At 48.0% G+C, this 22884-nt stretch overlaps 1 protein-coding gene across 1 annotated transcript in view; it reads left to right on the forward strand.

Moving 5' to 3' along the window:
• LOC116581439 overlaps window positions 1-22884 on the forward strand; it is a 152982-nt gene that overhangs the window by 85138 nt on the left and 44960 nt on the right. Inside the window, exon 6 of the mRNA XM_032328620.1 lies at window positions 17262-17325. Coding sequence (XP_032184511.1) covers window positions 17262-17325 — 64 coding nt within the window. The remainder of the gene's footprint in view (window positions 1-17261; window positions 17326-22884) is intronic.

The raw sequence follows: 22884 nt of genomic DNA on the forward strand, positions 1-22884 counted from the left end.
GATCTTAGGGTTGTGAGATTAAGCCCTGCATTGGGCTTCGTGCTCATCAGGGAGTCTGCATGGGATTCTCTCTCTCTCTCCCCCTCTGTCCCTGTCCCAGCTTGCATGTGCACTCTCTCTCTCTTTAAAATAAATGAATAAATTAACAATCTTCTTTTTTAAAAAAGATTTTATTTATTTATTTGACAGACAGAGATCACAAGTAGGCAGAGGAGCAGGCAGGGGGCAGGGGAAGCAGGCCCCCTGCCAAGCAGGGAGCCTGATGCAGAGCTCGATCCCAGGACCCTGGGATCATGACCTGAGCCGAAGGCAGAAGCTTTAACCCACTGAGCCACCCAGGTGCCCCTAAATTGAAAATCTTTAAAAAAAAAAATAGGGGTGCCAGGGTTGCACAGTCAGTTGAGTGCCTGACTCTTGGTTTTGGCTCATGTCATGGTATCAGAGTCATTAGATCAAGTCCCTCATTGGGCTCTGCACGCAGTGGGGAGTCTTCTTGGGTTTCTGTCTCTCCCTCTGCCTGTCTTCCCTGCTCTGTCCCTCTCTGTCTCTCTCAAATAAATAAATAAATAAATGTTAAAATCAGATAAACATGAATACCCATAAGGATGTCAGAAAAAACATACAACAGGCCAGGAAACATGTCTGTACATCCTATAAGATTTTACAACTTGAAAATCTTCATATTTATTTTTTTGTTTCCTATTCTCATGTGGAATTAAAGTAAAACCCTTTTTTAAAAAGATTTTATTTTAGAGAGAGCACAAGTGAAGGGAGGGACAGAGTGGGAGAGGGAGAGAATCTCAAGTACTCTGTGCTGAACAGAGCCTGACTGGGTCTCGATCTCAGGACCCTGAGATCATGACCTGAGCTGAACCCAAGACTGGATGTTTAACCAGCTGAGCCACCCAGGTGCCCCGACAGTATAACCCTTTAAAAAAAAAAGAAAAGAGGAATGAAGAAGCACCGCTTTGGTCATGTTGGGCCCCTCCCCACCTGCTTAAAACCCTTCCACTGCTCCCTCTTGTGTTATTTTTTAAATTTTTAAAAAAGATATTTATTTAAGAGAGCAAGTGAGAGAGAGCACAAGCCGGGGAAGGGGCAGAGGGAGAGAAAGCAGGTGACTCCCCGAGTGTGGAGTTCGACATGGTGCTCGAGGAGATGCTCGATCCCAGGACGCTGAGATCACGACCTGAGCGGAAGTCTGCCATGAAGTCTGTCGCTCAACCCACTGAGTCACCCAGATGCCCCTCCCTGTTACTTTAGAACAAAGTCCAGCCCCCCTTGCCAGGAAGCTGACTCGCCAGGCCTTCGATGAGCTGGCTCTGGGTAGCTCTGTGTCTTCTGCTGTCCCCTGCTCCCTCGTGCCTGTGCCACTGCAGTCCACTGACTCCATCCCCAGCCCTCCTGGACTCCTGCACGTGCCGTCATGTCCGCTGGGACACACTCCTTCTTCCATCACCCCCTTTCCTGTCAAACTGCTACACAGAGTTGAGGTTCCAGTACAAACACCACTTCCTTTCAGCTCTCTCTGCTCCCTCGTTCGGTCATCCTTACTTACATTGTCCCATCACACTGTACGTCTTCTTTTCAAGCACCCAAAACACTGTTGTCATTTCTTTTATGATGTCTCTTCCTATTAGTTTGTGTCTCTGGCACTGGGCCCACTAGGGCATTCCTGATGGAAGCAGAGATGTCCCATGAATATGTCTGCTGTGTGGGAGTGAGAGCGCTCGCCTGCTGGGGGACCACAGGGAGGGGAACTCGGAGCTTCCCACTCATTCCCGGCCTTCAGAGATGGAGTATGTCCGTGGCAGTCCCCAAGATTCCCAAGGCTCTTAAGCCTGATAGAAGAAGAGGTTAGGGAACCAGCCAACACAGGGGGCAGTGGCAGTGGCAGTAGGTCTAGCAGTAGAAAGACATATCCCTGATCAGGTCAAGTTCAAGTTAGTCCTTGAAAGGTGAGATCACCTGGAGGAGGAACCCGCACAGAGTCAGGAAGTGCTGTCCAGAGTGCTGAATACTCAGAGTGAGGAGGTGGGCAGGAGGAGGGCGCCAAGGGGGGACAGGGCTTGCAGGGAGTGACATAGGAAAGAGCGACTAGGTCCAGATTACAAAAACCACTTATTCTATGCCTTGGACTTCAGGCAACGTGGAGCCAGCCAAGATTGATTTGGTTTTGCATGGATATTTCATAAGCAGCTTAATAATTGGAAACCGTGCCAGTTAGCTCTCCGTGATGGCCTCCACGTTATAGCTGTCAGACACAGGTGCCGCGGTCTATGTCAGAGAAACCCCAAACATGTAAACAGCTCACTTGATCTGAAATACTAAGTTCTTTCATTCAAAATGTTGTGGGAAACAAAAACAAATGGTGTTCACAGGCAGTGTCATTGGGGAGCTAAAACATTTCTGTTTTGCTGAAGCTCTTTAAAAAATTTATAGCAAGATCAACATTATAATGCCAATACAGGGAATTTTTTAAACCCAAACAAAGAAAGAAATGTAACCACCGGTTGAACACAAGAGGATATAATAAGTCTTGTGCTAAAGAATGCTAGCTTGGAAGAGCACACGCTCACTTTAACAACAGAGCAGGAGACAAAGAAACAGCACAAAATAGCTTTCAATGGAAAAGAGTATTCTTGCCCTGCAGCTTCCCGCTTGAAATCCTGATTCTCAGAAGAACCAATCTTAACCCTTTTAAACTGTTTCTTCTGGCGGTCACCTCCATATTACAGCTAAACAAACAACGCAAAAACAGCTGTTCTCCTTATGAACATGCGCGCTCCCTGCTGACTGCCAGCTACGGTGGACAGGAATTTGACTCACTTGCTACATCTCTCTCACACCTTCCTGCTATAATTCTTTTATGTACTTACCTTGGCAATTTGGGGAACAAGTTTAGGCCAAAATACTAAACCTGAGGCCCATGACAGCCCTGGAAGGGAAGGCAGGTAGCCGAGGGCAGGGCACGTGGCAGGTGAGAAAGGACAAAGCTTATTGTACCTGCCTTCTGATGGGTCTCCTGTCTCGGCTCTCACTTCTCTGCAAAAGGAGCCTTTTCAGATGTAGGTGGTTAGACGTGACTCCTCTGCTCGATGGCCTTCAGCGGCTCCGCACTTCGCACTTCACTCAGAGCCGAAGCCAACTCCCTGCCGCATGTGGGCCCAGCTTCAGCCCCCGGTCCCTTGCCCCCGTGCTCACCCTCCACACGGGCCTTGACGTTCCTCAGCCAAGCCAAGCACACCTGGGAGCCTGTGCACGTTGATCCTCTGTCTGGAATCTTCTTCCCCAGCAATCTGCCTGGCTCGTTCCCTTTCCTTAGCTCCTTCAGAGGGAGCGCTAGTCAGTATGTGAAATGGTAGGGACCGAGGCCATGTCTGTGAGGAGTCCTGGGACGGAGAGAGGACAAGGGTGTGCTAGGAAGAGGCTGGACAGAGAGAGAGGCTTTTAACACTCAGATGGCCCCAGGCACGAGTTCTGAGGCTGGCAGTCCAGGACAGAGAGAAGAGTTAATGTGGAGCCAGTGTCCCTGAGGAGGGAGAGAGCGCAGGATCAAAAGCATGAACAGATGAAACAAAATTAATTAACAAGTTCATGCCTGGAAGCCATCGTTTCTCTCTGAAATGGAGGGCAGGGTCGAATTAAGAGGACCCAGCTAACTTAAGGGCCAAGAGGAGGTGGTAATGTGGGTCCGAAGCACACCAGCTGCTGAGGGGAGCAAGAGAGGGAGGGGTTAGGCCTTGCCCTGTGCGCTGAGGGCCAAACACAGCTGGAGACCCTACGTGTGAAATGCCCCCCATACGTGCCGCCCCCAGCAGTCCTTGTGTTGTGGTGATTAAAAAAAAAACAACAAGAATAACTGACAGTTAGTGGGGGATGATCATTTCTCCCGTTTTTCAGCGGAGGAAACTGAAGCACAGAGGAGACACAGCCAGTTAGTGGTTACATTGGTCAGCGTTCTCCTGAGAAACAGAACCAGTAGGATCTCTCTTTCTCTCTCGCTCCATCCCTCTTCTTCCCGTCTCCCCGCTCTCTCTCCCTCATCTCCCTCTCCTCTCCAGAGGGAAAAGGTCAGAGAAGTGGAGATACAACATATAATGAAGACACTTGTCTTCCAGATGAAGCAGGAGAGGATGGAGCCCTGTCTGAGAGAGACCGAGATTGGTTTATTGCAATGAATAGCTGAATGACATGGTTACAGAGGCTGACAAGTCCTTATCATCAGTCAGTAAGCTGGGGAGCTGGTAAAGGTGATGCTGCTGGCAGGCAGGATACCCAGAAAGAGCCAATGTTTCAGAATCTGAAGAGAGGAGAGAACCAATATCCCAGCTCCTGGTCAGGCAGGCAGGAGGAATTCCGTCTGTAGTCAGCCCTTTTGTTCTGTCCAGCCCTTCAACTGATTGGTTGAGGCCCACCAACCTTAGGGAGGACAGTCTACTCATTCAGATGTTAATCTCATCCAGAAATACCCTTGCCAAATATCCCACTCAGAGTGATGCTTGACCAAATGTGTGGGCATCTTGAGGCCCGGTCAAGTTGATGCATATACTTAACCTTCAGAGTGGTGGAGCCTGAGCCAGGCAGTCTCTGCCCACCCTGAGCTCCCACTGGAGTCCAAAGTTGAAAGTTTGCTGAAATAACAAGCTGAGATAGTGAGGAATGCTTGATGTAATGCCCCAAGGAAAATATAAGCTGAGACATACTAGTACTGATGGTATTATTAATAATAATAAATGTTTTAGAAATGAAGCTAGGACCAGGAGGTACTATTCTCCATGGATATATTACTTAGGCTCAGCTCTTGCAACAAAAGGGACCTAAAAATACAGAGGCTTTCTTTCTCACTAGCTGTCTACAGGTTGGAAGGGTGGTTTTGTCAACACTAACATGTGGCTTCCATCTGTGTTCCAAGTTGGACTTCCGATTGTTACCACCTCCCTCCCAGTCAGTGGGAGGAGAGAAGGCACAGGGCACTCATGCCTGTCCTTTCTGGGATCAATCATGGTAGCTGCTAGCCCTGTGCGGCCGTCGAGCACCTGAGCTGTGACTAGTGAAACTGAGGAAGTGAGTTTTGTATTTAATTTTATTTAGTTTAAACTTAAATTAAAAAATCTGTTTGAGATTTCCTCTCCCTCTCCCTCTGCCCCACCCACTTGTATTCTCTCTCTCAGATAAACAAATAAATGTTTAAAAATATGCCTTCTAGAAAATTTGAAATTATGTATGTGGCTCACATGTTATTTCTACTGGACAACACTGGTCTAGACTCTTGGAAAACGTAAACATCATGTAAGTGCACATCCCATTGGCCAGAACTGGGTCACAAAATAATAATCTCCTGGTTTACTATAGAAGAGAAACTTACACCTCTTTCCAATAACTGTACGGACACTGTTGCTAAGCGGCACCTTAAATTTGATAGTGGATTACGTATATATCGTATGATCTGTGTAAGAACCGGTACCCAGCATGATGCCTGGGTTATTGTAGATCCTCCACAAACATTTATTTAAAAAATAAATGAATAAATAATTTGATGACAGTTCACAGTAAATACCGCCGTGAATAGAAACACTAGCTAATGGAGAAATTGAGAGTGGTGGGGGCAGGGTGCATTGCAGATTTGAGTGACCAGGGGAGCATCTGTGAAGAGGTGACATCTGTCCAGAGACCTGAGTCAAATGGATAAGCTGGACTTGGAAGTGTTTGATGTAAGAGCATTACAGGCAAAAGGAATAGCAAGTGCAAAGGCCCTGAAGACAGGAAGTGTTAGTGGTGCTGGAATGACAGCAAGAAGGCAGTGGGGCTGGAGACCACTGATGAAGGATAGAGTCAGAGCAGCAGGCAGAGGCCAGACAGTTTGGATTTCATCCTCAGGGGGATTAAGGCCACCAGAACCTCCTTCCTCTTAGAAGCTGTTTAAGGTCATCACTGCACCTTTTGTAAGCCCCTGCCTCCTGGAAGAGGCAGGCAAGTGTGCACAACATCATGAATATGGGCCCCGGCGGGGCAAATGCCAAGCTTTCTCGGACTTTTGCTAAAGGGCTTTCAGAAATTGGTTTACTTAGCTGTGTTTAGCAGCCCCACACTTTTCTCTTTGGCTCAGCGAAGAGGGAGCAAAGCGCTGTTTTGGGCTTCCTTCCAGACTTGGAATTAGTTTGTTTTCTATCTTTTATCACAAACATCCTGCTGCCCTTTGCCAGTATTCCTGGTAATAGAACCTTTTTGTTTTGTTATATTTTAATCTGCTTAGTGCATGTGGCTTGTCTATCTGGCCCCACAAATCACTGGTTATCATCACAGTCAATGGTCTGTGTCCAGCCAATTTCACAGATAAACACCTCTCTCCTGGTCACAGTCCCTGACGTGGGGAAGTCTGATTTACAAAGTCAATAAAAATGCATTCAGGGAATTACTGGGCCTGCTGGCTTAATAGATGAGATTAAAATCTCCAAGTTTAGGACAATAAGAAGTCATTTAACACACGTAAGGTGGCAAGTGGGTTATGGAAATGTCTGCTGGCCAGGGTCAGGCACCGCTGGAAGGGGATTTATTGGAAGACCAAAAAAAAAAACCTAATAGATTAATTGCCTTCAGTGCCTTCCCCTACCCACCACCACCACATGACCCAGGGGAGCAGATATCATAGTGCATTTCGTTGGTCACTTTGGAGAGCGGACAACTTTTCATAGTAGAAAATCATCTAGGACAAAAAAAGCAGGACATTTTCTAAGGATTTTTTTTTAATATATTGAAAGTTTTTCTCGTTAGCGAGTAAGTGTTTATTTTAGATGTTGTGTGTTGGTTTACCTAGAAAGCAGGACCTGCTAGAGGGAGAGAAATCAGGCTGTGATACAATCACAACCAAGGTCCCAGCTGATCCTGTGGGGGCTCGAGAGCTGGGATTAAGAGACCAGGCCTTTGCATGCTGGCATGGACCAGTCGTTGGATGCCGATGTCCACTGGACGTGCCGGTGTGACCGTGGGCGAGGCTACTCCTTCAGTTGAGGATAAGTTCTAGAAAGTGTCTAGAAGCTGGGGGCAGGAGTGGTTCGGTGCTGGAGCAGAGAGCAGAGGTGAGGGGGCACCACAGTATCCACTACAGTACACATTTTAGAAGGAACAGGAATAAGAAAGTCAAAAATTACCCCAGATCCCACCCCCACACCCTGAGCAAAGGATTAACTTCTTGGTATGTATCTTCTCAGTCTTTAAATCATACTGATATACATTTGTATATGAACTGTGTATTGTGTGTGTGTGTATACACATACACCCACATACACACCCACATATGGCTGTGCAGAAATGAGTCATACTATTTTATATCTTGCCTTTCTCTGAATATAGCATAAACATTTTCCTCTGTGTTTATATAGATTAAAATAGACACATCTATCCTTTCAGCAATTTCGTATCAAAGAATTTTCATTAAGGAAGTAATCTGAGGTGTAGCTACAAGATGTTTATTACAGCGTTATTTATAATGACTAGAAGACTCAATAACCTAATGTCCAAAAATGTGTCTGATTAAATACGGTAGGGGATAGCTCTACCACGGCCATTGTAATCAGAAATCTATTTTATTGATGTGAGCAACTGCCCCCAACAGATGGTTAAGTATTTAAAAAAAAAACACTGAGGATACAAAACACCAGTATCTGGTGGGATAAAAAGAGGTTATGTACATTGGAAATAATAGAATATCCGCTAAAACGTTAACAGTGGTTATATCTATCTGAATGATGGAATCCTAGGAATCGTTGTTTCCCAGAATGTGGTGTTATATAATTAGGAAAGAATGTAAAAAATATTTTTGGTTTGTCCCCAAATATTTTTAATACTACTCTAAACCTGAAAACAGTAATTAGTGTATATGGCCAAATAGCCGATAAAACAAAATGGTATACAATGCAAAATTAGCTCGCTTCCATTCCAGAAACCTCCCCTTCCCACTTCTCTCCCTGAGGAGCAACCGCTATGGGCAGTTTCTTTTTTGAATCCTTGTTGGAATGTTCTGTGTGATATGAAGACACACACATGTGCACATGCATTATTGAGAACATACAACCCTCTCAACATCCTCCCAACTTAATATATGTCGGGAGGACTTTCTAAATCACAACATAAAGGTAAGCTTCATTCTTTTGGTGGCCGAGTGGTGTTTTCGGACCCTCCCTGCAGAGGGAGGTGGGTGAGAGCAGGCACTAAGTCCTAACATGACAGTAGGTGTAGGAGAGGGGTTTGCTGGGCGAACGAGCTTACCCGAGACATGAGAGAGGGCTCCGTCCCCTCTCGCCTCCTCTGCAGGGTGTGCCTCTTCATTATTTTCTGTTTCTTCTCCTTCATTGGCCCTTTCCCTATGGCCTCGAATGCAGGAGCATCTCACACTTAGAGGAAGGAAACGAGGGAGTGAGGGGTGGGGGCACAGAGACGCGGAGGAAGGAAAATGACAACATCCAGAATCTCTCTCAGCTTCCCTTCTGCGTTGTCCTTCCTGGACAACTGACGGCTGTGTGCCGGGTGTTCTCTAGGATAGTCTGGTAATGGAGAATTCAAGCATTTCTGCTGTCCCTGAGTCACATTCTGGTAGGAGGAGGTAGAAGGAGACAAATACATCAGGTGTCCGTAAGCGTCGTGGGCCCACCTCTCTGCAGACTGTGTTCCTTCTCCAGCCCCCTGGAGGCCGTCTGTTTTCCTCTGAGGGCGCAGGTGGGCCATCCCTGCTCTGGCCTGCAGGGTGGGCCAGCAGCAGCGGTGTCCTCCCCGTCTTCCGCCGGACCCACCTCTTCCTGTGCACCCTACTGTCCTGTCAATTTCCACAGGACTAGGGCTGGCATAAATAATAGCTACTCTTAAAACACACCAAGTTCCACATGCCTGGGACTATAAGTATTTTACACATAGGAACATTCACAGACCTTTTGGGGTGTAGGTACTGTCATTACCTCCATTTGACAGAGGAGCAAACTGAGAACCACAGAGAAGAGGACAAGTCAGAATTTGAAACCAAAGTGAGTTGTCTCAGGCAGGTGTGCTTATCTTAACTGGGACACTATGAGTACATGTCCCGGGACAGTCTTGCTCTCTCTCTTCTTTCTTTTTTTAAATTAACATATAATGTATTACTTGTTTCAGGGGTATATGTCTGTGATTCATCAGTCTTAACACAATTCACAGAGCTCACCATAGCACATACCCTCCCCAATGGCCATCACCCAGCCACCCTATCCACCACCCCACTCCAGCCACCCTCAGTTTGTTTTCTGAGATTGAGTCCCTTATGGTTCATCTCTCTCTCTCTGGTTTTGTCTTGTTTCATTTTTCCTTTCTTCACCCATGATCCTCTGCCTTGTTTCTCAAATTCCTCATATCAGTGAGATCATATGATAATTGTCTTTCTCTGATTGACTTATTTCACTCAGCATAATACCCTCTAGTTCCATCCAGGTGATTGCAAATGGCAAGATTTCTTTAATGGTTTCATAATATTCCACTGTGTATATATACCATATCTTCTTTATCCATTCATCTGTTGATGGACATAGGCTTTTTCCATAGCTTGGCTATTGTGGACATTGCTGCTATAAACATTTGGGTGCAGCTGCCCCTTCAGATCACAGCATTTGTATCTTTGGGATAAATACCCAGTAGTGCGACTGCTGGGTCCTAGGGTAGCTCTATTTTCAGCTTTTTGAGGAACCTCCATACTGTTTTCCAGAGTGGTTACACCAGCTTGCTCTGTGACTCACTTTATCATTTATAGAATGGGAGTAATGGTGTCCACCATTCAGAGCTGTGGCTCAGAGCCTAGCTTAGAGTAAGTGCTGCGGTTTTACCATTCACCAGCTTGCATTCCCACCAACGGTGTAGGAAGGTTCCCCTTTTCTCTGCATCCTCCAAACACCTGTCGTTGCCTGACTTCCTAATTTTTTGCTCTTTCTTCTTAAAAGTTGGCAATCTTGGGGTACTCCGTGGCTCAGTCAAACAGCTGACTCTTGATTTTAGCTCAGCTCATTACCTTGGTTGGACTCATGGCACTGAACCTTACATCAGGCTCGGCACTCAACATGGAGTCTGCTTTTCCCTCTCTTTCTCCTCCACCACCCCCCTCTCCCTCAAATAAATAAAAGTTTCTTTAAAAAAAACCTGGGTGGCTCAGTGGGTTAAGCCGCTGCCTTCGGCTCAGGTCATGATCTCAGGGTCCTGGGATCGAGCCCCGCATCGGGCTCTCTGCTCGGCAGGGAGCCTGCTTCCTCCTCTCTCTCTCTCTCTCTCTGCCTGCCTCTCTGCCTACTTGTGATCTCTGTCTGTCATATAAATAAATAAAATCTTTAAAAAAAAAAAAGTTGGGAATCTTGGGGCACCTGGTTGGCTCAGCTGGTGGAGTGTCCAGCTTTTGATCTCAGGATTGTGAGTTCTAGCCCTCTGTTGGGTGTGTAGTCTTCTTAAAAAAAAAAAAAAAAGTAAGTTGGGAATCTTGCTTTTTGGATAAATATTCCCAGGATCATTGATTTCTCACTTCCTGGCTCCTCGTTTTTTTGCAACTGTTAAATTGATTATCAATTAAGTTAATTAGCGTCCATTCCAAGCACCTCCTCTTTCCAGAAATTTCCTGGGCATTAGCAGCACAGGGATTCAGAGGGATCAGTCTTCTAGTGAATCCTGAGGTGATGATGTACACAGGTGGCCACAGTAGGCTGCAGATTGGGTTATACAGCGTGTAGATAGCAGATAACATTTACTGAGCAATAACAGTGCATTAGCCATGATGTTGGACACTTTACAGGCTTTGCTGTGCACGAGTCTCAGAAGAATCGCGAGATTTAGGTTTAGCGAGGGAAGGTCAGTCCTCTGCCCAGGAGAGTGTTGCCAGAGGTAGGACACTCAGTTAAATATAAATTTTCAGACAAGCATGTCCCATACTTATTCCAAAACAATTATTCATTGTTTATCTGGAATTCAAATTTAGCTGTGTGCTATGTATTTTTATTTGGTCGATCTGACATCCCAAGCTCAAGGTTATCCAAGTGGGATTTGGGCCCAAATCTGTCTGACTTTAGAGATGGATCAGGTATTGTAACCGAACACAAGGTCAACGGGCAGTGAGCTCTCAAATGCCGCTCAAAGTCAGATTTTCTTCAGAACCCCCTGGCCTTTGAGGGCCTTTTAGGGCCAGTGTACGAGAATGTCTCAGGCCCGCAGAGAAGTTCGCGGTGTGTGTGTGCATATGCGTGTGCCCGACTGTGCCTGCGCCTCCAGAGATGGAGGGAGCGGGGAGTCTTGCCACCTTTGCCCTCCAGGTGCAAGAAGACAGTCGCTAAGCAGCGAAATGAGTGGCTCATATCTGGGCTGCTCCTTCCGGAGGGAAATCAATGATTTAGTTAAAGCCTCACATGCCCTGCGCTGCGGATTGGGGCCATCCCGGCGGAGCAGCTCTGCAGAGCCTTTTTATAAACCAGCAACAATTTACACTCCAAATGAAGTCCTAATAAACTGCCGCTGCAGCTCTGCCAGGAGGAGGCCGGGTAAACACTTCCTCTTAATAAAACACATGCACTCTGGTCTCAGCAGGGCCCACAGAGTTGTGCGGGGAGCATCCGGGCCTTGCATCCGGGCCCAGGGGGGCGGGGGAGGGCTGCACAGCCCCTTGGTGTGGGGGCTCTATCTGCTCTTACTCACCCGGGTCTGTGCTCCTGGTCTGTGGATTCTCAGGGTGGCAGGAGTCTCAGATTTCAGCTGGGACAGTTGCACACTGGGTGATGGACTTCTGGCGTTCCCCAGAGATGAGCCCGGGTTTCCTCACTGCTGTCCAGGGGACGGTGGCCTGGAGACGGGCTGCAGGAATCCTGTTCCTCCTCCTTGCTGTGTGACCTTGGACCCATTTACTAACCTCTCTGTGACTCACTTTATCATTATAGAATGGGAGTAATGGTGTCCACCATTCAGAGCTGTGGCTCAGAGCCTGGCTTAGAGTAAGTGCTGCGTTTTTATCATTCAGATGACATTGTGTATAGTGGCAGTGCCGTTCTCAGCACATAATAAATGCTTAGTGAGTGGCATAATATTTATACTATTATATTTAGGATGATATAAGTATTAATAAACTATGTCAGAAAGACCTGTATAACTTTGAGACAAAATGACGTTGCTCTAAACTCTGCGTGTTGCCCTAACTCCATCCTCTTAAACCAAAATGGAACGAATTGAATCCTGACAACCCTTGAGTATTTCCGGCTCCTAAATGTACCCCAAACACTGTTTCCTTCCCGTGGGCATGCACCAGGTCCTTCAGCTACTCATCCAGACTCATCCAGACTCATCCAGACAGCCGGCTTTTCCTGTATTTTCCTATCGAGGCTCATGTTTCAAATGGGGACTGCAATGCTTATCTTCCAGGAGGGAATAAGGTAGTGTGTCTTAAAGCTCCTAGCATGGCTGTAGGACACGGTAGCTGCTGTTGCCTCATATCCCACACCTGAGAGCAGAGCGTCAAGTGTCCCACTTCCCAGGAGCCAGCCTCGCCCGCAACTCTGAGCACAGGCCCTGGAGTCAGAGCACTTGGGTTTACATCGGGCTCCATCAAAGCTGTGTGACCTTGGACCAGTGACTTAACCTCTCCCCGCCTCACTCACCTCATCTGTAAAATGGGAATAACAACACTGTGTGCTTGTGCTGATTAACTCAAGTGATCCAGGTGAAGCACCTACATCAGTGCCTGGTATGTACCGGGCACTCAGTCAGGCTGCTCAGGCTCCACGCGAGCCACACAGAACCCCAGGCATTGTCAGGGACAGGCACTGTTCCTTCACTCTTTCTTTGAGCCTTGCATCAGCCGGCCATCGCTGGCCAGACCTCCCATTATTGGCTGTTCCCGAGCGTCTGGTGTTCTCCACTCCACACAAGCGACCACTAAACGTGGACGATCTCCTCTTGTCCTCTACCAGCTGTTACTTCCCTTGCACTCATGCGCAGGCCTTCCCATTAATCCCTGTTCAGTTCCAGCCTGCCGGCTTCGTGCTGTGATTCCATTCATCCGGGGAGCTTCTGGGGGCTCCGTCTGTCACCCGGCGTGGGCCAGCGCTCCTCATGTGCTGGCTTGTGGACCAGGTGGACGTTACAGAGCCAGGAGGAAGAGCCAGTTTGTAGTGTTGGTAGTGTAATGTTGCTCCCACCTACCCAGAAGTCATGCCCCATTTTTGGCAACCGTGCTTTAGTGTCCCCTTAGGGCACTATCCCTCTGCCACCACTCGTAGTTTTGGTGGGGATGTCAATCAAGGTGCTGGAGGAGGGTACAGGGCAGGGCGGGGACAATCAGATTCTCTCTCTGCAACCTTACTGTTGAGAATGGCACAGAGGAAGCTTCCCACTCAAGAAGAAGAAAAAGAAGAAAGAAAAAAAGAAGAAGAAAAAAGCTGGTTCACCTGAGAGCAGCAGCTTGAAGCGACCGTGTGCAGATCGTATTCCGGGGATCCTTAGTGCTGCCTTTCCCTGTCCTGTCAGGAGTTCTGCAGCTTTGCCTTTGATCGTATTTATCAGATATTTATTGCCATAAGAATGCTGTGTGACAAACTGTGACAAATCGTGTCTTCCCCAAATTCATAGGTTCAAATCCTAAGCCCCAGAACCTCAGAATGTGACCGTATAAGGAGACAGGGCCTTTCAAGGGTTGAGTAAGTTAAAATGAGATCATTAGAGTGGATCCTCCTCCAGCCTGAATGGTGTCCTCAGAAGAGGAAATTTGGGCACACAGAGAATCAGTCCCCATGCACACGTCCACGGAAAAGACCATGTGGGGACACAGCCATCCGTGGTCACGTACAAGCCAAGGAGAGAGGCCTCAGAAGAAGCCACACTGGCTAACACCTTGATCTTGGACTTCTATCCTCCAGAATTGTGAGAAAATACATTTCTGTTGTATAAGCCACCCAGTCTGTGGTATTTTGTTACTGCAGCCCTAGCAGGCTAGTTGACAAGCCATCCCAAAGTTCAGTGACTTAGAACGCCAAGCATTTCTTGAGCTTGTGCATCTGTGGTTCACATAGATGGTCTTCCGGTCTATCTTAGGTTCCCTCCTGAATGTACAGGTGGCTGAAGGTCCACAAAACAATGGGCGGTTCTGGATGGATGCTTATATGTCTGTAGGGTCAGCTGGGAACTGAGTGAGTTCCAGGGTGACCTCAGTGGGACAAATGGGGTGACTCAATTGTATCCAACATGTCTTATCCTTCTACGAGTTAGCAGGGCACGTTCTCAAGGTAAAAACAGAGGGACGAGGGAGAGAGTGGGAAGTGGCCATGTTTTTTCAAGCCTCTCCTGGTGTCACAGCTGCTGATGTCTAGTTGGTCATAGCAAGTTACAGGAGTGGGAGGAGGTACAGTCACATTACAAAGAGTGTGGACACAGGGAGCAGTGAATAATCAGAGCTATTACATGCCGTGTCAAAGGCATGCCGTGAACTAGTTCAGAGCCTCCTGATAAGTTGGTATTACCCCTCAGAGTTGGATTTTGGTGTTTGGGATCAAAGAACTCTCAGTGAGGCCGAGCTAGAAGGTAGAATGAACGTGTATCTACATTCGAGTCTTGGAAGCCAACGGGAGAGAATGGTTCAGAATGGAAACCATGGCCAGTAGTGCCAAAGGTTGGCTAAGTCAAGTGATAGAAGGATTAAGAAAGGCCCATTGCATTTACGAGCCAGTAGGTTATCTGTCACCTTAGTAAGAACTGTTGCTGTGGAGAAGTGGGGACAGAAGCCAGATCAGAGTGGGTGAAAGGTGAGGAGGGAATACTGTAAACGTAGACAACTTTTTGAAGGATCTTGTGGGCGATGTGAAGCCTGGCGGAGGATGTGGGCTTAGGAAAAGGTTTTTAAATTTGCTTTTACAGAGGAGGAGAAACATGAGAAGTGAGCCAGTAAGGTCCGAAGCTGAATTCTAAGCCAGGGAGTGAAGGGTGAGTTAGCCCAGCCTCCACGGGGACAGGCCATTTCCTTTTGCGGGGTCCAGGGACTCCCGTCACTCCCGTTGGCTTTTACCTCTTTGTGTGGGCCTCTAGCAGCTTGTCTGATGTCCCCAGAGGCATGGCCTGTCTGTACCAGAGATTTCCTGTCTCTGTCGTAGGCACCATGTGAACGTTGTCCCCCCCGCCCCTCCACAGCACCCCAGGAGAAGGCCTTGGGGGTGAGATCTGGGATACTGATGGAGCAGTGGTGCTCTGGAGGGGGTCCTGCCACTTCCAGCTCGAGACTGCCCTCCTCATCCCTCTAGCTGCGACAGTCGTCGGTGACACCCCAGTTCCATGGAAATGCTAGTAAATTCAGAAAATCAGAAAAAGAAAACTTACCTCTCACAGAACTAAATTATATCTGGGGCACACACAGCCCATCTGGAAGGGGAAGTGGAATGATAGCCAGTTCCAGGGAAACGAATTGTGGAAGGAAGAATAACACCCTAATTGGAGTCCCTTGAGAGAGTCCCGGGGGCCAGATCACATGGAATTAATAGGGACTTCTCCGGACACCACTTACTTGCTGTGTGACCTTTCATGGGTGAATTAGTCTCTCTGTGTTTCATCCTCATGGGATTGTGAGAATTAAATACAATTCCATTTGTAAAGTAGCACGATGCCTACAGAGTAAATCCCTCTCTCTCCTTAAATTGTCTCTCGGCTCCAAATCCAACCCTCTCTGCTGAGCTTTGTGGTGCTGGGACCAGGACTTGGCTACTGCGTTTCTGTGGTGTCAGCTGCTCCAAGTTAGGCTCTCTGCATAGGGGGCCCTAGAGGGAGATGGAGAGGCTGAAAGAGGATGGTCAGACTGACTTCTTCCGGCCCCCTTGCGCATTTCCTTAACCACACTTCTCTGCCTGGGATCCCATCTGGAGCTTTTTCACAGAACCAGTCTGATGGGAGAATCCATCACCAGCGGGCCAGCATTCCCCTCGCAGAGGACTGGGTTCCAGAACCAGTAGGCCTTCCTCTGGGCTGCTGAGCTTTAACCATTCCAGCGTTTTCCCTGTTGCCCCAGCTGGGAGTGGTGGTAGCTGCTTCCGGCAGGGGCTGTCTCTGTAATACCTCGGAGTTCTCTTTTTCCTGGTTTCCCACTTTATAGCTCTTTAACATTCTTTATCCTAAATCCTCCACCACCAACCACCCCACTGCCAACCCCTCTCCAGTCACTGATATGGCTTCTGTCTTCTGACCGGACCCTGACCGATAAAGCCACTTGCAGAGACAGTCGTCGGAAGTGCTACCATGGGATCCATGCCACTGTCCTGAGTTTTTTTCCTGGCACCCCCTGTCAATAGGAGTTCTCCCATCGTGCAGATGGCCAACCCTGGCTGTGGCTGAGGCACTGGGACCTTCGTTAAAACATCTTTTGGGGGGTGCGCCTGGGTGGCTTTGTGGGTTAAAGCCTCTGCCTTTGGCGCAGGTCATGATCTCAGGGTCCTGGGATCAAGCCCCACATCGGGCTCTCTGCTCAGCAGGGAGCCTGCTTCCTCCTCTCTCTGCCTGCATCTCTGCCTATTGTGATCTCTGTCTATCAAATAAATAAAATCTTCAAAAAAAATCTTTTGGGGGACCCCACCTCTAGAGAATCTGACTCACCCAGGAAGCCTGAGGTGAGAATCTGGAATCCATATATTTTTTAAAGGTTTTATTTATTTATTAGAGAGAGCAGAGTGAGAGCACACATGAGTGGGGGGGAGGGGAGAGGCAGAGGGAGAGGGAGAAGAAGACTCCCTGCTGAGCAGGGAGCCTGATGTGGGGCTCAGTCCTAGGACCCTGGGATCATGACCTAAGCCCAAGGCAGGTGTTTAACTGACTGAGCCACCCAGGTGCCCCTGGAATCCATATTTTTATTTAAGATTTTATTTATTTGAGAGAGAGAGAGAGACTATGAGCCGGGAAGGGGCAGAGGAAGAAACAGACTCCCTGCTGAGTGAGGAGCCAGATGCGGGGTTCCATCCCAGGACCCTGGGATCATGACCTGAGCGAAAGGCAGACGCTTAACCGACTGAGCCACCCAGGTGCCCTGGAATTCTTATTTTTAATAATTGCTCCTGGTTTAGGTAATCACTTTTCTGTAGTCAGGACCAGTTTTTTCCATCTTTGCTCCCAGGACCTTGACCCTTTGCAGGCCTCCACTCAAGCTTGTTGAATGAGTGGACAGATGTTGTGTTTGCAGTATTTGGTAGCCATCTCCTCTCCGCGTGATCAAGGACCAAGGTGAATTGTAAATTATTTTGTTTTTCCTTTAGGTGGAAAAATGTGTAATGGTGACCAGTAGAAGAGAAAGTACACTCAGTCTGGGTTGCTTCCCAGGTAAGATCACGGACAGAATATCCAAGCCTATAGTGTATTAAAAATAAAGGTAGCAGATATTTTGAGAAGGTATCCTATAAAATAATGAGTCATGTTTTCAGGAAGTACTGAGGTCATCTCTTCAGATGGTAGGCTAAGCTGAACTTCTTCTTAGTTAGCTGATGTGAATAATTTGTGAAGTTTTAAATAATTCTGGTGCAAAAGGTCTTCTCTTTTCTCTTTTTTCCCCCAGAGTTTTATTTCACCTGAGGTAGTGGATCAAATGAAAGTAGATTACAAGTCCCTTCATCAGTAAAAACTAATTTGGAGACAGCACTGGAAAGCTCATTAATGGCGTGGGTGCTGGGAAGGCTAGGATGGACTTTGACTAGTTAACGTCTCATAGAAGGGAGGAAAGCCATGACGGGTTAAGCATTAACCAATATATAATACTTATCCCCAAGTAAAATAGATAATGCTTATCCATCATTTGTTCTAACTATATTAAACTATATCTGTAGGAAAAATGGCTGTTCGGTGCTGGGTCAGTGTTACCATCCTCTAGAGGGGTGGTTCTTGCAGATAGAACCCCCTGCCTTTCAGGCTGCTCTGAAGCTTGGTCCGTCCTGCAATGCAGAGCCCCAGGAATAATTATGCTAATTATAGGTCCCTAGATAGTGTGGAGGCAGAAATTCTCAGGAGCTAGAAAGTCTCTCTTTAGCAACCTTGATGGGAGGAAAGACACATGTGAAAGCCCATTCATTGCCCTGATCTGTTGGGCCATTGACCCAACTGGGAGGAATCAGTTCCTTATTGTAGTGCGTACATCTAGGAGTGCAGAGGTTGACACTGTGCATTAACTGTGAGTCCCTTGGCTGGCCCATTTCTCAAATATTTTTTTCTTTGCTGTCAGGGAAGAGCCTTGACAGGGAATTCGATTTCTAAAATACAGTCCTTTGCAGATAAACTTGGCTCATCGAAGTCTCCTTATAAAACCTTGTTCGCCCTACATCAAGAGGGAGGCCTCTTGGCCATTGGGAGGGAACAGCTGGAAAGCTACAGTAAGTGGGAGGAGGTTTAGGACTGTGGGAGTGGGGTTGCTGCCTGAGGGACACCACTGGAGTTGGGGAAGGCGCATTCTTCTGAATGGAGCTAATTCCACGTGGCAAACCAAGTCCATGTGTGGGAGGGTCCCTTGGCCTTTCCAACCTGGCTGCTTGTCTAAAGAGAAAGCTCAGGGCAAAGCCGGTGAAGAGGAGGCCATGGCTCTAGACTTGTCTCAGCATGCAGATTGCCTACGTTTGATAAAGTGAACATGCCCATGTGTCTGCCTTTCCGAGAGACGCACGTTGGAGTGGTGGTGGAAAACAGTGCGGTCACAGAAGCTGGTGAGCTGAGCATTGCCGAGTATTTACTTAGAACAAATAAAGCAATGATGTCCGATGCAAACAAAGCCAAACCAGAGACGTGAACAGTGTGACGCTATGGCAGCAGGGGTTCCCATGTCATGCCTGCGTGAGGTGGCCTCCCTGCCTGGCTGGGAGTGACAGCCCACGCGTCCCTCCCACTGGACCTCGGCAACGTCCTGGCTCTGCCCTGGCCGTCCCTACATGCCATGTTCATTTCCACCAGCTCACACAATCCGGGGACCAAACTGCAGGAGGAGTTGCCATGGTACTTTAGAAGGAACACAGATCAATTTAAGAAAAGCACATTACCTGGGGGTCGTGAGCGATAAGAAAATAATAAGGTTATACGTGTAATTGGGCATCTTGACTAGCGGATGCTGGTGAAGAAAACTCCCAGTCTCTCCTTAAGCACGCCCTCCGTCCGCCATCCGCCATCTAAGTCCATTCACACCCACAGAGGAGGAGGACATGGGGGTTTGGTGGGGAAGGAGGTCCGACAAAGGAAGAGGATGGAGGGAAGAGAAATCTCCATTCTGAAGTCGGCTGCGTCGAGCAGCTGACAGAGCTGTGGAAATGACATTTTAAGAATGGGGTGGGGTGGGGACACCCCTTCAAGCATCTCTGTAGATGCCAGATACGGACACGTGAGAGCCACACGGGGGAAGGGGGATGGCAGATCCGCAAGGTGGCTGCCACTGGTGGTCTGCTGCATGAGGTCATGGCGGGTCGGGCACCCCACTGCTGACCCCCGAGAGAAAGGACCCGGGAAGGAAGTCCTGCTGCCACAAGCATGGTGTCCATGAGCCCCCGACACTCGTACTTTAAATACTCATGGGCTAACTTTTGTATGACCGGAAGAGACCAAGGCAGAGCATATTACTGAGATTATATGCAGGACACAGCGGGTGGCTTGTGACCACCCCCCCACCACCCCACCCCAGTCCTAGCCAGGGCTCAGCTGGTTCAGTAGTCTCTGTGAAAGAAAACTGAGTGCCACGATCAATAGCAAGGTCAGAGTTCCCGTGAGGCCAGGTTCAGTTGCTTAATACCAGCTTGGGGTTTGGTTTTTGTAGGGCCCAGGCACCTGAATCCTGCTTGTAGGGTCCGGGCATATCCTGACACAGACCAGACGGTTACCAAGCATCTGTGTGGTGGACACCTCCTTCCTGGACTTCCCTAGATGGCCTTTTCTGTCCACAGAAGTGGCTCTTTGCAACCATGTTCCCTCCCATTGATCCTCACCCTCTACCAGCAATAGCTGATAGGTGCAGGGATGGACATGTGACCTGAGCTAGCCCAATCAGCTTCTTTCTCTGGGAGTTTGGAATTTTCTATGGATAGAGGTCAAAGGGCACACTCAATTCAGGGTAATGCTCTAAAGCAGCACTTCTCACACTTGCACATCAGTGAACCAGGGTCTTGTGCAAGTGCAGATTCTGGCTAGATAGGTCTGGGGCAGGGCCTGAGCTTCTGTATTTTTAGCAAGTACCAGATGTTGCCTATGCTGCTGGTTCTTAGACCAGTTTTGAGAAGCAAGGACCTATATAGCATACTCTTTTTTTGTAACAGAAATTTCTTGATCATATACCCCAGTGGGTAATTGCACAAATACCATACTGTTATGTATATCATAAAGCAGACAAAATAGGAAAAAATTAAAGTGAGATGATACTAAATAGGAACAGGAATTTGGATGTTTTCTTCCTGAATCTCACGTGATAGGCTTGTCACTCCCAAGGGTGTGCACATACCACCATTTTGGGGGTCACTGCTCCAGAGGGAAGGTACGCACACCCACTGCTGGAAGCCCCCAAATCATCCTGGTCCCTGTCCTTGCCGAGGACTGGATACCCAAAACTTCTGTCAACTCCCTGATATCCCAGCAGTTTTCCAGTGACTTCTCTCATGTGTTTCTGTTACCTACAGCCAGAGGAGCTGCAGTGGACTCAGTGTTTATGTTCCTTCCCACCCCTAAGCCCCTCCCCACCCATATTCAAATGATAAAACACTAATCCCCACGGCATTGGGAGATCAGGGTCAAGTCTAAGAGGAGAGGCAAGACACCTGAGAAATGGAATCGGGGAGCAAGTGGGCTATGGTGCATGACGTTGGTCAAGGCCAGTGGTTTAGGGTCGGGGCCCTTGACAATGTGGGAAGTCTGAGGTCTCTTTACATGCTTTGTGCCATTCACAGAAGAAGAAGCCACAACAGCAGCCAGCAAGGGAATTTGCCTCTGTTCTACAGGACACTGATTAGTGATGATCCTAGTGCCAGCCCACCTCTTTTAAGCCCTCATAGTCAGGGAGGAGATATGGGAAGACCCACACTCAAATAGAATCTTCTGGAAGGGTGCCTGGTAGGAAGGTATACCAATTTGGCACTAATTCCATAGGAGGCACGCGCGTGCGTGCGCGCACACACACACACACACACAGTTCTGGAAAGCTACTGCTTCCTAGCATCCCATCTCCTTGACTTAACACATGATGGGGACTTGTCTTCCTGGGAGAGGATCCTAACCTGCAGGTCAAGTAAATCTGTGCTCCCATTGGATATCGTAACTATGACTATTCCCAGGGCCCTCCCAGACCTGTCCTACCCTCAACTTTGAAGAGTTGAGGGCTGTAAGTCTGCATCTTGATTCGTCTGGATGGTAATATTGGTATTCTAGCATCCCACATGATTCTGGAGACCAAGGAACTAGCCAGGGATTCTCAACACGGGCTGCCCAGTGAGATTACCAAGAGAGCTAAAAACAAACAACACAAAACACCACCACCAACAAAAAGTGATGCCTGGCCCTCAGACCGGATCAATAAATGCGAATCTTTCTGTGTGGGGCTCAGGGCTTTTGTTTGGAACCTTCCTAGGGGATTCTGCTGGGCAGTCTGTCTGGAGAACCACTGTTCTCTGGCAGTAGTTCCCTAGCTTCCCTTCTGGTGTGAGTCGCCTGGGGCGCTTGTCAAGCATATAGCTTTCTAGGCCCTTCCCCTAGAGATTCTGATACCTGTGTGTCAGGTCTCAGCCCAGGAACTTGTCTAACAAGTAAATAGCTTGACCTTACCTACCAGAGTGGGATCCACATAATCCTTTTTGTTCTCCCTATGGGAAGGCATTCCCTTCATTCTAGTCTTCTTTCCCTTCTCCCTGTTTCCAACTCTGGACAACAACCCTCAGTTGGAAGAAGCAGGCACAGTTTTGGACACGTGTTTTGGAGTCTGGGTACCAGATTCCTCACTGAGTTCTGAGTACCCAGTCTTCACAGAAGTCCTTCTTCCTGTAGCTTTCTCTTTGACTCTTGGCTGTGGTGGCCCTCTTCTGCACCAGGGCTGGATTCCCTGGAGCTGTGGGGGCAGGTGCTCCTGACCTGGAGACCTCCCAGGTGTGGAGTTTCAGGAGGCAAGGTGACATGCAGGAACTCCTGCCCCATGCTGGGGGGATCCCCCCCAAATGCTCTTTGTCTAGCCCTCCTGGTTTGTACACTTTGTCTGTTCTTCTTGAGGCCATCAGGTGAAGGCTCTGGGCTGAACACATTCTCAGTAACCAGAGCATCTGAGAGACGGCTGATGTTTCTTCAGACCAGAGACCCTGTTGAGGTTCCTTTTGCCGTCATGTGCATTATCTCTTGACTTCATCTCCGTTGAGATTTTCAGTATATGGGATACATCAACGGCTGCTCCGCTGTCCCAAATGGGCAAAAGACATAAACAGTCAAATTATACAAGACAAAGCAGAAGTAACCAATAAACAGCCAATAATAATAATGTTGAATGCAAATAAAATTATAATAAAATGTCAAGTTTTTACTTGGTCTGGCGAAGATGGAAGAGTAGTAACGGTCGTTATTGTTGACGAGGTTGTTGTGGGGCAGGCGTTCACTTAGTGGGGACTGTGAGTCGGTCCAACAGCTGTAGGAGACAATCTGGCAGTAGCTTTCCAAATTTAAAATAGACCTATCATTGAGAAAAGGATTCCAGTTCTACTAATTTACTTTGTAGAGCTAGTCACAAACGTATAAGGTATCTTCATGTGGGAACTTAGTCAATATCTATGCGTACCTGTATCCGTGTGTGCGTCTGTTCTGTCTGGATGTAGAAGCGGATACGGATACTGCAGCACTTTACTGAAACACTGGGAAGCAGCCTAGGTGTCCAGCAGTAGGGGAGCAGTG

This window comes from Mustela erminea, chromosome 20 (assembly GCF_009829155.1).
Source record: "Mustela erminea isolate mMusErm1 chromosome 20, mMusErm1.Pri, whole genome shotgun sequence".
Taxonomy (NCBI): domain Eukaryota; kingdom Metazoa; phylum Chordata; class Mammalia; order Carnivora; family Mustelidae; genus Mustela; species Mustela erminea.